Here is a 16,170-nt window from a genome sequence, read left to right as displayed (position 1 = left end):
GCATTATCAATGCAACTGCGTTTTGTTGCAATACTTATTTTGTGATGGTTATATTTCTGTGAGGTAAGACAGATTTAAACAAACACAGGCTTCAGCCTACCTTGTAAAATTGTTGATTCCCACTAAGTGACCCAGTTGTTTGGTTCCATAAAATATGCAAGTATTTTTAATCAAGGGTTGGTGAAGGTTGCAAGATAACCATACTGTACCCATAGTGTCCTACTTTTTCTGCACCATTCTGTTGGAGTACCAACGCTGCATCTCCATTAACCACTCCAGTTTGGTTCACACAACCCTCATCTGATCAGTCCCAATTAACCCCTTGCACCTTCTTGACCCTTCCCAAACACTTTGTGCATTCATGTCCAGTTAGGGTAATCCCAATTCTTGTTGGTTCATTCCTTTGGTTCATGCCCCTTCAAATTTGGATTTTTTAGAGGAACACACCAGAATTTTCATGGAAAGAGATTCTACTACTACCCCTTCTAACTGTATTTGAAGAGGCAAGGGGACACGGGTACTTGGAATTGGGACTGAGCAATCTGGCTTGCATTTCCAGAGCCAGCAGTACTCTTGATTGGAAGGTGGGGTCAAAGCCTGCAGTGAGTCTAGCTCAGCCCTTTAAGGCCTGATCAGCACACTAGTACTCCAACAGAATGTACAAAAAAAAGAGGGATGGCATTGATCGGTTGTTTCTGTAACTTTCCCAACCATTGACAGTGGAAAGAAATAATTGTGTACCATGTCGCCCAAATTGAACCATACTGCTTTGTGGAACTGCGCCGCAGGCTAATCTAAACCAATTTTTTTGTTCATCTTTAAAAATGTAAATCAAATACTAGGGGGAATAATGCACAACTGTTTTAGCTGTTATTTTGGCAACATTTGTACTGCATCAAGCATTAAGTAAAGACTGGTGCAACTGTATTTTTTCATACATATCATATTGGTGAAGTATTTCTCTTTAGCATGAAATAACACAAGTTGATCAGTCCAGTTTATGTTACAACTTTATTAATGAACATGGCAACATTTCAAAAGTCAGAACAGCTGATTCAAAAAACAAAAACCAATATATTGGAGAATATACACAGCACATGAAACCTTTTTACCTCTAAAGGCATGCTCCTTTTGTCTTACACCCCTCTGAACAGTGAACAGCCCCAAACACTATGTGACCCTTAACTACAGAAGAGTGATCTTAAAGTGAAAACCCCCAAACTTTACTGTTGATAAAAGTGCATGTGTAATTGAAAAGTACTAGTTCCTGTCCTCATCCAACTTTCTAAAGCACATTCCTACTGACTATCAGGTTATTTATGAAGGCATTCAAGCAAGTTTAAAGAAACAACCATCAGACAACTCTACACACTATGGCATCATGTTGAATACAAAACAATCAATCCGAGCTTGAAAAACATGTATCTGACCAACACTTTGCACAGAATTTAAATTCATTGCGTTGCTGTTTTTTTTTTTTTTTGTTTGTTTTGTTTTTACCTTATCAGTGGAGCTCTTGAACGGTCTACGTTCAGCAGTGGCATTGACTCAAAGGATTCCTCCTTTTGGGGACAAACTACGACAGGGCCTGATTCTATGACCTAAGCTTGCAGCATCATCCTCCAACACTGTGAGCAAGAAGTGAAGGCAGCAGCATTTCAATAAGAGATTTGCACTGCACTTTGAGGGCAGATTCACACCACGACAGAGAAATAAATCATGTATTTCAATGTCTTTTTGACCTAGCCGGTTGAGCACATTACTAACTTCTGACATGGCATGCAGTTTATAATTAACCAATCATCTTAAAGACTTACCCAGGTGCAAACATTAAGGCTATTACCAAATAAAAAATACAAGACAATGTTTCCTCAGTGAGCCTATGCAAGATATTCTTGGTAGTAATTTAACGTCATGTATTAAGTCATATCATGCATATCATTCATAAAATCATTTCAGCTTTAAAGGGATATTTTTATGTCCTGAACATTTCTTTTGGCATAAATGCATTGAGGGCATATTAGAGACACAGGTAAGCATTTCTTTGCATGTAATATTTGTCATGTCACTGGACAAAAACACTTGTTTCCTTAGGTTTAGCTTACCTGTGTAATTGCAGCAGAACCTAAGGTGCAAGGTCTGGGACGACACTGCAAAGATCAGATATATAATCGCACTGTTTGCCATCAGTGAACAAGCAGTCAAAGATTTGTTTCCTTCTTTTGATGTATCAATTACAGCCTCATTCAGAAAATGTCATAATCAATACTGAGCTATTCAAAAGCACTTCAACTTCTAGCATTCAACATGCTCATATAAAGGACATTAAAGTAATAAGAGCAGAAACCTAGGCATGCTACACTGGAGATAAATGCAGAACTTTTATGCAATAAATGGCAGTTTAAAACAGAACAGTATCACCTAGGCAATGGCACTTAGAAGATCAGATAACGAAAAAACCACATGGACATCCTTGAAAACAGTTCCTACCAACATTATAACAGTGCTCACATTCCTCAGTTCAGAAATCCATCTGACACAAATGCTACCTACTCAGAGACTATGAGAATCTACAAAAGCATCAACATAGTGTGAAGATTCAAAGTCTGAATGTTGTGCAGTCACACAAGGGGAGATCAATCTCAGAAACATGTGGTACAAGAATCTAAAGTACTATTCCTTTCCTCTGAACATTTCATACTTACCCAGAGACAAAGGGAAAATATGTGCAATATTTGACAAAAAAACACTACGTTTGCAGTTGAAAAAGCATAAAAAAGGCGAGTATTTTCTCATAAGTCAATCACAGTTTTGTACTTACAGTATAGGAGGGCTCAATTGATGGATGAGGACTGCTTAGCCACCCCCGACCCTATAACATCTATGTTCTTAAACTGGATAAACACTAACAGAATGGGCACAGCAAAAACGACTTTTTGCAGCAATGTTTTTATATTAAAAAAACATTCTTTAAAAAAACATTTTCATACATGTTAGTTCGCAATTCGAAAAAAAGGGCATGACAAACTTTTCAATGCATTTTCGATACAGAGACAAATTTACCTGACTGTCCTGGAAAAAGAATAGCACAAAAAATGTATAACACTAAAAACATTTCTTGCAACCACGTTTTTCTGAGGAACATTTCAAGGAAAAGTACGTGCTTACCGCTTTTCTAAACTTGCCTGTGGAGGAGGAAGTGTCTATCAAGGCAAAATACAGTGCATACTACCTCAACAATGTCAGCAAACCAAGCAAATTTTAAAAAGAGGGCCACAGCAACGCAGTTAATGCATGAGATACCAAACAAAGACACCTGTCGACTTTCTAATGACAAACATCTGTCTACTGCTAAATCAGAGCAATGTCAGGAAACATAGGTGTAAAAAAATTGCCTTAACGAGGACGTTTTGTTGATCTGAACCATTCAGGATCACTGCACGCACATAACGTTTCTAAAGAGCCTTATAGACAGTTGGAGAGAGACAGGACAGCACAACCTTTTTGGACATTAAACCCACACATGGCCTGCATTTCAAACTTTCTTCCCCCCTTTAAACAAAAACATACAGAACTCATCTCCACCCTTTTGGTTTGAAAACCACCCCAACTTACCAACACAGGAGGTTTCAGTTTGTTTTATTGCAAAAACACAACAGGCAAATAGCATTTAAAACTGAGATGATTTACATGGTAATGTCTACAGTTTAATAAACATGAGTTCTAACCACAGTTAATGTAGATACAGGGCTGGAATGACCATATGTATAATTACCTCACTAAAAACAAAGCATTTACAAGAAACAGAAAAACAAAAAAAGAAAATGAAAGAGGACGTGTTCGCCGGGTAATCTGCCATCTATGTGAAACTTTTCAAACCAAGGAAATTTAAGATCTTCATCAAGGCGTCTGCATCCAAACATTTAACAAAGGATTTTGTTTCGACAATGTAGCATTTACTTTATGTCCACTTCACATTACTGGCCCTGTGCAAAGAAATACATAGAAGATACATTGCATGTTAACAGCAGAAACAGTGGACTCAGCTTCCCAAAATAAAAAGTTAAAAGCCTGTTATAGGAGGAAAAGGTTTTGGTTAAGTGTGTGAAGCTGCTGCAGTCACTGGAACGCCTGTAAAAACCTGAGGGGGGAAGGGGGGTTATGGCAGAACAAAGATCTGAGTATTCAGTGGATGTTGAAGACAGATTCTTAATGGGGGTGTACCTGAGGGGCTTGTGGGGCTCCACCCATCCCCTGAGGGTTGGCTGTGCCGTAGTAAGCAGCCTGCTGACGGTAGTACTCCGCCCAGGCAGCACTGTAGTCTGGTTGGCCCCCGGGCTGGGAGGCTGCCGCTGCTGTGGCCTGAGGGGCCGCTTGACCTGGGGGGGGGGGCAAAATAGATCTGGTTGGTTAATTGCCCCGTACCTCAGTGTCAAACTTATGTCAGGACCACAGATTGAATGCTTTCTGACTGCAACCTTACAAAACATCTTAAAAGTTCTGGTTTTGTAAGATGGTTTCATTTATCAGAAAGCAAACAAACTAACAACCAGTTTCTCAAAGTTGCGTAAGTGTTTACTTTGTCAGCTGTAACTATGACAAAAATTGTCAACTAACTTTTGTCTAAGATGAAGACGAGGCAAAGACTAGCTAAAAATAGGCCTTTGGTGATTAAAAATGACAAGGAGTAAGTTTAGTTTTCATCAGGAAGACTAAAATGACACTGAAATGTTAGTGCTGGGCTGCTGAACATTCAAAATCCATGATATTGGACTGTGCATATACAGTATGTCAGTATCTTTATGAATTTTGAATTAGTTAATATATTTTAGTGCATTAATATCAGTTTCATATTTCTATTAACTTTTACAACTTAGCCGAATAAATCAGTTCAAGGACAATGAATGCTTTGACTAATGGTAAAGACTGAAATCTAATGACATTTTTTCCTAAAACTGAACTACAGTTCTTCTTATGAGTTTTCCATCAGTAAAACTGGACGAGAACATAAAAGGTTAAAAAGGCTAAAATGGGAACAAAACTGGAAAGCATTTTAATCCAAAGACTGACAAAATTTAAACAGCTGCCTAAATTAAGACTGAGTAGCATCATATCACAAAACAGTACATGTATCACAACATTTAAAACAAAAACTACGGCCTAGACTGGCGACAATCTGCCTTTAAAATGCAGCCAATTCAAATCACAAGTTGAAAGTCTGTTCATGGTTGGACTATTTCATTTATAGGAAGGGGAACGAACCCACCACCTGTTTCTCAAAATGGTGGGACAGAAACCTTCTGCCTTTTTCTCGGGTGTCTGGGAAAGCAGCCACTCTACTACAGAGGGTCGCAAGATGAGCACAGCCACCCTTGCATATTTAAAACATTCACTGCATTAAAAAAGTATTCGGTACAATTTAACACCATCATTGATAAGGAACAGTGGCTTGGATGCCAACATTAAAAGTGACTGACTACTGCTGTGTGTTTCACAGTCATAAATAAATAAACATCCATAACTAGTTTCCCCACATTCCTTCTCAGGTAAGTCTACCTACCTGTTACTGCTCAACTATCCCTTTGAACGGGTGAGAAACTTTGCTGTCAGCACTGGCCTTAAAACACCAGCTGTTACTCAACTTAAATGTCTAATCCTGTTTGTCATATATATTATTTGAGGGGGAAGTACATCTTTAATCTGACACATTATTGATCAAAAATTACGTTAGTTTTTAGATTCTGTTCATTCCAGTTTAAGAAAAAAATCCCCCTGATTCTGGGTTTCATAGTTATTTGGAGCATGCCACTTAATTCAAGAATATTCGTGAGTAAATTTAGATTCTAAAGATTGAAATTATGAGCTCAATTTTACACCTGCACCTTCCCAATAAGAGCACAGGACTGGTCAGATGTTTAACTGCATTAACAGTTGCACCAGCAGAATTAAGTCCAATCTACAAGAGGTCTCAAGCCTACCTCTCCACCTCTTTAACTGTAGTCTAGTAATCATAAGCAATGAAGACTTCTTTACTATTTAATGAGTTAAATGTAACTGCAGCAAAATAACTAACCTTGTTTCTTGTAATACTCTTCCCAGGCTTTTGTGTAGTCCTGAGGTTGTTGACTCTGTTGACCTGCAAAAAAAAAAAAGAAAAAATCTGTCAGTGCATCTCAGGGCTTAGTACAGAAACACATTTACAACATTGATTCTGAATAGCATCATTTAGCTCTACACACATTCAGTGACAGTAACACATTCATGACACATCCATCAGTGTTGATAAAGCCCTAAGATAATCTGAAAAATAAGCTACTCTAAGCTCATTATAGGTGGTTCTGTGTCCACAGCTCAGTCCTGTAGATAATCAAAGTGTTGCAGTCTAAACAGCACAAGGGTCAATTGTTAAAACAAGTGGAGGCAAACAGAAAAGGCTCCACAGCAGGCCAGCAAAAAACCCAGACCTGAAAAAGAAACTGATTCAACACCCAGCGGCTGTTTAGACTGTCTTGTGTTAATAGGTGTACACTGAAGCTACGTTCGTATACCCATTTTCTTGTAATACTCCTCCCAGGCCTTGGAGTAATCTGCCTGTCCACTCTGACCTGCAGCCTGTGGGTCACCTGTTAAAAAGAACGGTACTTGTAATTAGTGAAGTAGTAGCAGCAGTTTGTCCTCCACCTGCCTGGGTCGAGCTGTCAGCCTAGGGATGGTGGAGGAAAACTATCCTGTTCCTGTGGTAATATAAAAAAAATGTTTGAAGAAGCTTCTCTGCAAAAATAAAGTCATTTAAAAAGGTTAAACCAAGCCAATTTGTCTCCTGTTAGTGACAGCAGGGAGACGAGCACAGAACACAACTACAGTAAAGCTAGTTAGCTACTCTGCCCTATGCTTCTCTAATCAGTTTCTTCTAAAAACACAGACACACTGCTGAAAGAGAAACACGCCAGTTACCTTGGCCGTTGGTTTGATTCGTGCCAGGAGCTCCACTTGTCGGGGTCATAGGAGCCTGAGGCTGCTGGCTGTACTGAGCGTAGTAGGCTGCCCACGCCGCTGCGTTGGCATCAGCAGCCGCTTTATCTGGACACAAACAAGATTTTTTTTTTTTTAGATCAAAAGCCAAGCTGTAAACACGCAGTCATAGATGTCCTTTACATAACATGTTGTGGATTTCCTCACTTAGAAGAGAATGATACTGTTTGATGTGTTAAACATCAAATGTATTAGTGTGCCAAGGCACTCACTTGGATCAGGTTGTCCCTGTTGCCAGTGTGGGTAGCCATTGCCCCATCCCTGAGGCTGATAAGGCGCAGGTGGACCGCTGATGAAAGAAAACATAATCAAGTCTCCTGTCTTCACTGCTGTTTTTGTTCCAAATAATTTAATACCCTCTTAGAACTGCCTATACAGCAAAAATAAAATCTGAAGGAGAACTAGTGACAATAATAGATCATATAGTGTTAACTTGTCTTAAATTTTAGCATGCACGCTTGCATTGTTGTTATAGCAAGCGTGATGCAATTAACTTGTATAAAAAGCATGAAATGAAAGGATGGATTTTCAAGACTAAATTTAAAACCTTATACTTCAACAGCCCGTAATATAAGACACAAACACCAATTTGAGTAAGTTAACTGACAAAATTGAGAGGAATATCTAATACTTGATGACTTCCTAGGCATTATCCAACCTGCAGATGGCAAATTACTTACTGTGGTCCTGGAGGTCCCTGGTTGTATGGTCCGGGGTTGTATGGGCCCATTGGAGCCCCTGGGGGTCCAGGTGGCCCAGGAGGACCATGTGGGCCTGGACCTCCATGAGGACCAGGGGGGCCATGAGGTCCTCCCATTGGAGTGACTGGACCCTGAAAAATATAAAACATTGGCACCAGTAAAAAATTTATTACAGAAAAAATCTGAACATATGAAAGTATATAAATAAAGTTTAACAACTCACCCCAATCTTCTCCTCTACCAGCTGCCTGGCGTAGTCGATCTGTTGCGGGGAGCCCCGGACTGTGAACATTTTGATATTGGGATCAGCATTGGGTGGAGGATTCCTCTGAAGTTCGATCCTGGCTCCTGACTGCTGGCTGATGCCCTTAATTGTCTCACCACCTGAGGAGTCAAATAACAAACATTAACAACAACAAAATTTATTTACCTCCAATCAAATTACCGGCTTTAAAAAACATATTCGATTGCCTTATGACTTTAAAGAGTATGCAATACTATCAAAATATATATCAATTTTTAAGAAAATTCTGTTTGTACAAAAACCTCTGCAAGCTGAACACATTCACACTAATTCTGGCAAAAACCTGGTTTATCTCTCCGTGTTGCATCTATGCCACAACAACACTGTAGTGGCCTACACTGTCTTAACACTTGCAAAGGTTTTTCAGCATCATTGCTGTAATATGGATATGAGCAGTGCAATGTCACTTCCAGCTTTCCAATGTGAACACATCCCCATTTGGGGGAAAAGAGTGTACTCACACTGATCAAACATTAGGACTTTAGGCCCAAACATGCCATGGCACCGTACAGACTGCCTAGTGAGAGTGCTCTTAGTCGATTTATGCACAGAAAACTCTGGCAACTGATTTCAAGTGTATCATGTTCGGGCTGGTAAATATAGAGCAGTGATTGCAATTGCTGCAAGGATAAGAGAAGACATCCGAGGAGGTGAAATGTGCAGCCACCGACACAGCTGACCAATATGTAGACCTTACTCACAGACTTGCAGTCACCCCTTACTATACCCAGCACACCAATCACTAGATCAATGGTCTGAGTCGTTTTAGTGCAGTTGCATTTTTTGAAGGGGTGCATGTTAATTAGGGATGTTCCGATACCATTTCTTTCCTTCCCGATATGATACCGTTGGGTATCTGCCGATACCGAGAACTGATCCGACACTAGTGTGAACTTTCTGGACTGACTGTGCAGACTAGTAAATTATTTCAGACCTATATTTGATACAGTACATGGCTCAACAAATCAAATCATAATGTTCAGCATCTCTGTGACCCCAAAGTTGCTTCTCTGCTGGTTACTGAGTTTTACTGCTAAATATTAAAATAATTATACAAGGGGCTGCATCGTAGGCTCTCTCTCTCTCTCTTGTTCTACTCAGGCACCATGACTTGATTACAGAATAGTCTGTAACTGGCTGACAGACCCAAACAAATGTGGCGGTTTGCAATTGAGTTAGCATTTGGACTAGCGGTAATAAACGATGGTAATTCAATTAAAGTGGATAAAAAGATGATCAATATTGGTTTTACTGGTGCGGATTTAATCATTAAAGTCCCCAAAAGTCACACAAGTTCGAGGCTCACTGAAAATGCTGCCTCAAGGGATTCAAAGGCATCAATAGAGTCAATGGGACAACACAATGGCTAGCTTCAGGAGGAAAAACAAGTAATAGGTTGTTTCCACCGAGCAGTTCGGTTCAGTTTGGTGAGGGACGGCATGCTTTTTTTGTCGTTTCCATAGAGAAAGGGTCTCAAAAAAGCAAACCGTACCGTCCCACTTTTCGGCACCCTTCCGTAGGGGTGCCAATCTTACCTAACCGTACCAAAAAAGCGGAGCTACACACACAACAATAGGGGCTGCACTGACATCACATCAGCGCACGACTCAGCTGCTCGCCTCCGGGCTTCAAAGACAGAAGTCTGCTGTGAGAAGTGGGCGAAAACGGGAGAAAAATGGACCAATATCTGCCTAAATGGGAAATATTTGGACTCGACGGAGATCTAAACTGTTCCCTAGTCTATGGATATTGGTATCTGGCCACAAATCAAGTTTCCTGACGTTTATCTGGATGATTTTAAGAACACAAAGCAGAACCTGAAGGCTCACATCAGCCTGATCCATCCGCGATGGATGAGAAACTAAATTAATGCCTAAGTTTTGTGAATACGAAGCCTTTAAACAGTTCATTCTCATCTGTAACTAGTTATTTATCTACGTCTTACGTTAGATAAACTGTGAAAACATTGCTCTGTGGTTGTTGAACGGGCCTGTAAAACTTCAGGCTGCAGACTATTTTTAAACGAGATCAGCGCACCCCGGTTTTCTGACTTAATCTAGTTTGATTTTAACACCAGCTGAACTTTAACTTTATTTTGAATGCGGCGAATTCTCACAGTACAGCTACGTGTTACGACTCAAACCGTCTCTATACACGTATTCCATCAGCTGAGGATCTGTACTGACAGCAGTTAACATCATTAAGATGCAGTTATTTTTTTTAAAGCACTTTCAGAAATAAAGCTGTTTACTGCTTATTCTCTACTGATTTCTGTCACTCATCCTTTCTATAACTCTGCAGCTGGAACAGCTGACTCGCACTGTCTGTGACTTCACATACATGCTTTTACAGCCCCACCCACCCAAGTGAGAGCATGGGTGTCTGTGGAAACGCAAAGTGTTTTGGGGTTTAGCGTACCAAACCATACTAAACCGAACTGAATCAAACCAGACCCCCTGATGGAAACACGGCTTAAGAGGCAAAGATCTATGGTTCAAAAGTTATTTAACTTTCGATAAACACTTTCTTTTGAGTATGACAGCACCGATCTGGAAGGCGTTCTAATGATCAAATTCAGAGAAAAACTGTCACGCAGCCACTGATCCTTTCTGCTGCAGTGTGTCCTCTGGTTCTTCTACGCTGCTCTGAAAACTGTAGCCCCTGCATGACGTGCTTTCCATCAGCGAAGAAGAGCTGATTTCCGGTTTAAAGCACTAACATTTAGCAGAGCTAAACAAAGCAAAATATAAAGCTAACCCAAACGGTAACAGATCGATGCATAAACTTGTGTACTCGCTGATATCAATACCTGCATTTTAAGCAGGATCGGACATATTTCCGATACTGGTATCGGAACAACCCTAATGTTAATCAATGTGTGTAGACTGTATATAAACAGAGCTACACGAATCTATGGTTTATCCCAAAGAATAAATCAGGCCTGCGGCACGACTGTCTGGGAGCAAGGTAAAGGTAACTCAGGCAAGACAGTTTTTCACAAAAGGTGTGATGTGGTTGCTACACCAATTCTTTTTCATCTCACGGTATTCATTTAACGATTTATTGCTTAAGTATTCACGTAGCCCAATTTCTCCATCTCTTGACCTCAAGTATTGTTCGGTATATTTCAGTAAACTGTCATGTTATCAAGTTTCTTCCAAATTTTGAGTGCCACTTTCTTCGAACACTTGCCTTTCCCAATGATCAGGCCAGTCTTCATGGTTGGGACGGTGAATGTAAATTCCTGCAGGCCACCAGGGGGGCCCATGTTCCAGTTTCCCTGGCCCCGACCACGACCTCTACCGCCGCCATGTCCTGGAGGACCACCAGCCTGCACGCTCCTCAGCAAGTCAGAAATAATCTCTGCTGCATGCTGAGCCTGGTCAGGGGGGCCCATGATCTGTGCTATCCTGTCAGGTGTGCTGCCATCATCTAGAAGGGAAAATAAGAGATGTGTTTTTTTCATTCATTTTAGGTTGTCTCACCTTGGTTGCTTACAATTCTGCATCTAAAACTCTATACTCTTTCCATATGTTCAGGTCTCAGATAAAATTGGGTTAGGGTTATACATCAGCTCTTCAGCGTGGTGCATGAGTTTTCATCACAGACCATACATACATCTACCTTTGCAGATTTTTTTTGCTTTTGGTCATGTTGTCCTTATTTTCAAAGAGCTAATAAAATTAAAGGGCATATTACCTGGTTTAAACTGAATCCTAACACCCGTGTCATTCTGGATTTTCTTGATCATCTCTCCATTTCTGCCTATAACAATTCCTACTGCAAACCGGGGGACTGGGACCTTTATGACAGAGAAAATAAAGTCAGCAGACAAAATTCAAATCTTCCACTGCATAAACACTAAAAAGTAAATAAGCCACAGTATACTCACATCTAAGCTATCGCCTCCACCTCCCACTCGTGAACCATACTCTCCCCGCTGCTCCCTGAAACCCTGATCTCTGATCAGCTCCATCACCATCTCTTTGGCTTGCTAATGAGAACAGAAAACAGAACATTACACCACAAACCCTCTGGTCTCAATGGAAAAATAACGGCTGTAAATAGACATCATTGCACTTGATCTTAATCCCTTAATGGAAATGAAAGGCAACTTTGAAAGTAAAAAGGTACATCTCACTGACCTGGACTTTAAAGGGTTCTCCCGAAATACGAAGTGGCTTGTCAGCACCTGTGTTTTGGGGTCCATCTTGGATCATGACCATCTTTACTCCAGCTCTTTCCTGTAGGTTTACAGAAGAACAAGATCATAACATCAGTGCTTAAGTGTTATTTGTCAGATAAAGTTAGGGGTCACCTTTCAAACACCAACTTGCTGCTCACTTGAAGGCTTTTGATGGTTTCTCCTCCCTTTCCAATGACGAGCCCGGCTTTGGAGGCAGGGACCATAATCTCCTGGACAGTCATTCCTGGGCCGTCATTGTGGTTGAATGCAGGAGCCGGACGCCCCTTCTCTACTATCTCTGTTAACAACCTTTTTGCAGTCCTGATGACAAGAAAAAGTATAAACAAATACAGCCAGGCAATTTTGAGGAATAAACATACACAGTCAATGGAAATTTATTAGCAGTGTTATACATCGGTTGTTATTTGCTTTGGCTTTAATTCTCAAGTGTAATTGAAGATAATTAAACTATTCAAGCTTTTTTGGAGGAAAAAGCCTTTATCCAAAGAGATTCATATGCTTTGCAATCCTTAGGATTTCCCCTATTAGGAGCCATTTAATGACAGAGTTTACTTACTGGATGGATTCTGGTGCCCCTGTTAACGTCACTGATCTGTCTGGCATTCCTCCGCTGTCTAAAACACAAGAATGGATTGGTAAATTAGAGAGCAACTGCCACAGATGAAACTCAAAATTCTATCATTTAAACCATAACTTACCTGGTGCAATCTGTATTTTACACCCAGACTCCTGCTGCAGACGTGAAATCTGTTCACCTCCTCTGCCGATAACTAGAAGGGGAAAAAAAAATTGTGTTACCTCCTAAACAAACCAAGAAAACCTTGATGTTTTTCCCAGTTGAAATACTTACTGAAACCAACCATTCCATCTGGTACTTTAAATTCCTCTGATATAGACCTAAAAAAAAGAAAAAGAAAAAAGAAAAAAAAAGTAAAAAAAAGTAAAAATCATGCAAACCTTGTGCCATCTTTCAAATGTATATGCAAAAAATTATTATTCACTACTAATCATGTATCACCTTGCTGGGCCACCCATTCCACTCATTGCTGAAAAGGCTGGTGGTAAAAAAAAAAAATTAACAGACATCATAGTACATTAGGGGAAATAACACGTCACCAAATTTGAACTCGTGCTAACTACTGAAAAGGTACGTTAAGGGGAAAAAAATCAAAAAGTACAGGCACATTATCTGGTTTAACTTCTAAGAAACCACTCAACTTACCATCATTTGTTGCCACTTTCTTGGTCTCTGGCTGGTCTGTGAAAGCATGGCATAATAACCAAAATAATTACTCGTCATAAAAATACCCACATATTATCCTTAGTTATGCTCTTACACACCATGATTCCCTGTGAGCAATAAAGGAAGGCTAGATAGTAAGAGAGTGTAATACTCCCCATTTCAACCTGCAGAATTTTAGTATGCAAAGCCTTGAGTGCGGTTGTGCCGCTGGAACTTTCCTAAGCAAAAACCTTCAATACTACATCCTGGGACAACATCTAAAAACCACCGAAATCTAACCGGTTCAATACAGTCTGCGTACATAGACAAATCCTTTCATCCTCAGCAAACATCAAATTTAAGGATGTACAACATTGGATTTTTGTTGATGTTCAATATGCCAATATATACATAGGAATGCTACAGATATCGCTACCAATAGTCAAAAGAAGTTTTGACCTAAAACTTCCGTCATTAAGACACACAATTTAAAGTTTATGATAAACACATTTCAGTACTTCAAACCCAGTGTAAAACATAAGGAATAAGGACGAATAAAGGAAAACACGTCAGCTGATTTAGGTCTGATTGTCCAAAAATGTGTTTGTACAGTCAATACTTACTGCTAATATGACAGATTTATTACAGTAAAAATACTGTTTGTGAACATCAGCAGAAACTGTCATAACTGCAGATATTTGACTTTTTAAGCTTCTATCTGCCAATACCAATATTGTGAGGATTATTGGGCATCCCTAATCAAAATCACTATGTCTACTCATTAATCTTGACCTGGCTTTACTTAGTTACCTGATGCGAAACATCATTGGGTCCCTAAAACGACAAACGCTCAAGCAACACTAAGTTTTATCATCAAACCCGTCATTTTTCAGCATCCCTACAACTTCCTACTCTTAAGGCTGTAATCCTCATCTATTATAATTCTAAATTAGTCAAAAACAGACTCCAGGATCCTATTCTAACTATACTCTTAAGGTAACTTCTCTTGTAAGCATAACTTTAACCAACAAGGATTTAATTTTTATATCATTTCATCAAAAAACAAATCACCTGCCAGAATTCAAAATATTGTATTTGTCAATAATTACATCACACAAAGTAACATTTTTAACAGCAGACACTAATCTGAAAAAGCTGTGAAGAGACCATCAAAATGTCAGTTATTTGAACATGCAACTAGTTTTGTGAATTGACAAATATTCAATAAATCCAGAATGTTAATGTTTGTTACTGTTAGTAGCAAATACTCGAATAAAAAGCATCGTTAATATAGCTTTGCTTCATTACAAAGAAAAGCTGCATTCTTATATTTATTTACTTTGTGCATTTTAAGGAGAGTTTAGTTTCGTATCTACTAAACATTCAGGCAAGCAAACTATTGAGACTTGCATTGAATCGATTTGAGCCACTGACCGATATTCAGGTTAGGCATGGGAAAATACCCACCAGCGTCCTCCAGGGGCCTTTTCTGGCCTCCGTAGCCAAATTCATTTGAAGGGGGTGCAGCAACGCCGTCTCCACCGATCTTCGCTGCGATCTAAAACACAAAAATCAAACATTTAAACCTTAATTTGAAAACAACTTCGCTATTAGTGATGTCTAAATTAGGACACAGGCACGCGGTCCTTGGCCTACACTTCTGTCCGGAAGTCCAAACCAACAAAGGAAAGCGAATACTTCCACTTTAGTTCGTCGATTACCATATGCAGACACGATAAGGCACCTGAGAACTTATAGTATTTAAATAATTTAGATGTAACACCCCACTGTGGGGTCCTATTTTTGCACTTCTGTGTGTTTTTCCTGTGTGGCGTAACCGTTATCGTTAAAGTTAGCTAGTCATCGTTCCCTAGCTTAGCCTGCAGTGTTGCAGTATGCAACAGAAAGCCGTCAAACCGGCGTTTTCTTCCATTTCCAATTCGATTTTTTACTTTTGTGGCGTAGAGGACTTCGTTACCTGTCGTGCTCGTTGAAGAGCGTCTTTGAAAGCGTCGTTCATTCCGCCACCAGCGTTAGAGGACGGGGGAGCCACGCTGCTGTAGTCAGCCATATCTGCTGCTGTTCTCCTCCTGAGCGCGACAAGATGGCGGGTTTCATTCACGAGATGCTGACGCCAAAACTCGCGCTCGACTGTGGTCTCGCGATAATGATTGCGACAAACGGTGGTTTCTACAGTTTCAACTTTCAGTTGCTATTTAGAAAATTTCATCAAGTTTAGAGGAATGTTTTGTGAGCTTTCTTTCTTCTTGTTGTGTTAACCTTATATTTGTTTCAAATAGATTTTAGCTGGAACATAGGCCTTAAAACAGAAGTTTATTTTTATATAAATACCAATTGTTAATTTGTCTCCCATTGCTTAAGTTGAAATAAGGAAAAAACTGAAGTCCTTAATTGTTGAGACATATAGCATGTTCTGTTTTAAAATCCACTTTTTTGGAATGGTAAGGCATTGCTAGGGTAGAGTACTGGCTATTCCCCTCTAGAAAGAAGCCCCTACTGCTAAAGTGGCATTGATATGTAAAAGTAAAGACAGACAAAAGAAGTCAGTTTACGAAAAAGCCATAACAACTTTTGTAGAAGTCACATTTTGTTCAAACTCATCACAAACAGGGCCTTTCAAAAAACATATCTGAACTTTGTAATGAAATAAGATTTTATTAAACAGCTCACATTTTTAACAAAT

At 39.7% G+C, this 16,170-nt stretch overlaps 1 protein-coding gene across 5 annotated transcripts; it reads right to left on the bottom strand.

Annotated features, from left to right (window-relative positions):
- Positions 1 to 992: 992 nt before the first annotated feature.
- Positions 993 to 15,591, bottom strand: fubp1 (far upstream element (FUSE) binding protein 1). Of its 5 annotated transcripts, XR_005992752.1 has the most exons (21): positions 15,445 to 15,591; positions 14,901 to 15,024; positions 13,467 to 13,502; positions 13,263 to 13,299; positions 13,095 to 13,141; positions 12,943 to 13,014; positions 12,801 to 12,858; positions 12,382 to 12,544; positions 12,183 to 12,281; positions 11,930 to 12,031; positions 11,737 to 11,839; positions 11,230 to 11,469; positions 7,957 to 8,117; positions 7,713 to 7,864; positions 7,245 to 7,321; positions 6,955 to 7,080; positions 6,549 to 6,623; positions 6,074 to 6,136; positions 4,225 to 4,379; positions 2,106 to 3,986; positions 993 to 1,628 (listed from the first exon to the last, which is right to left on the bottom strand). XR_005992752.1 is itself a non-coding variant. In XM_041803073.1 (20 exons), the coding sequence occupies exons 1-20, from the start codon at positions 15,535 to 15,537 to the stop codon at positions 3,978 to 3,980; spliced, it is 1,992 nt and encodes a 663-aa protein (XP_041659007.1). In that variant the 5' UTR covers positions 15,538 to 15,591; the 3' UTR covers positions 993 to 3,977. The 5 variants fall into 5 exon arrangements, 4 of the variants coding, with proteins under 4 accessions (XP_041659007.1, XP_041659008.1, XP_041659009.1 ...); XM_041803073.1 differs by having other exon boundaries at positions 993 to 3,986; XM_041803074.1 differs by having other exon boundaries at positions 993 to 3,986; positions 14,934 to 15,024.
- Positions 15,592 to 16,170: the final 579 nt, after the last annotated feature.

This window comes from Cheilinus undulatus, linkage group 13 (genome assembly GCF_018320785.1).
Source record: "Cheilinus undulatus linkage group 13, ASM1832078v1, whole genome shotgun sequence".
In the NCBI taxonomy this organism is placed as follows: domain Eukaryota; kingdom Metazoa; phylum Chordata; class Actinopteri; order Labriformes; family Labridae; genus Cheilinus; species Cheilinus undulatus.
This window is presented reverse-complemented; position numbering and strand designations above follow the sequence as displayed.

Bases quoted from the DNA above. Each gene is read 5' to 3' on its own strand.
- fubp1 (XM_041803073.1), bottom strand. From the start codon at position 15,537: ATGGCTGACTACAGCAGCGTGGCTCCCCCGTCCTCTAACGCTGGTGGC. The intron at 12,859-12,942 runs GTAAGTTATGGT...CTTGTGTTTTAG, and splicing joins TAAAATACAGATTGCACCAG to ACAGCGGAGGAATGCCAGAC. The intron at 11,470-11,736 runs GTAATATGCCCT...TTTCCCTTCTAG, and splicing joins TAGGATTCAGTTTAAACCAG to ATGATGGCAGCACACCTGAC.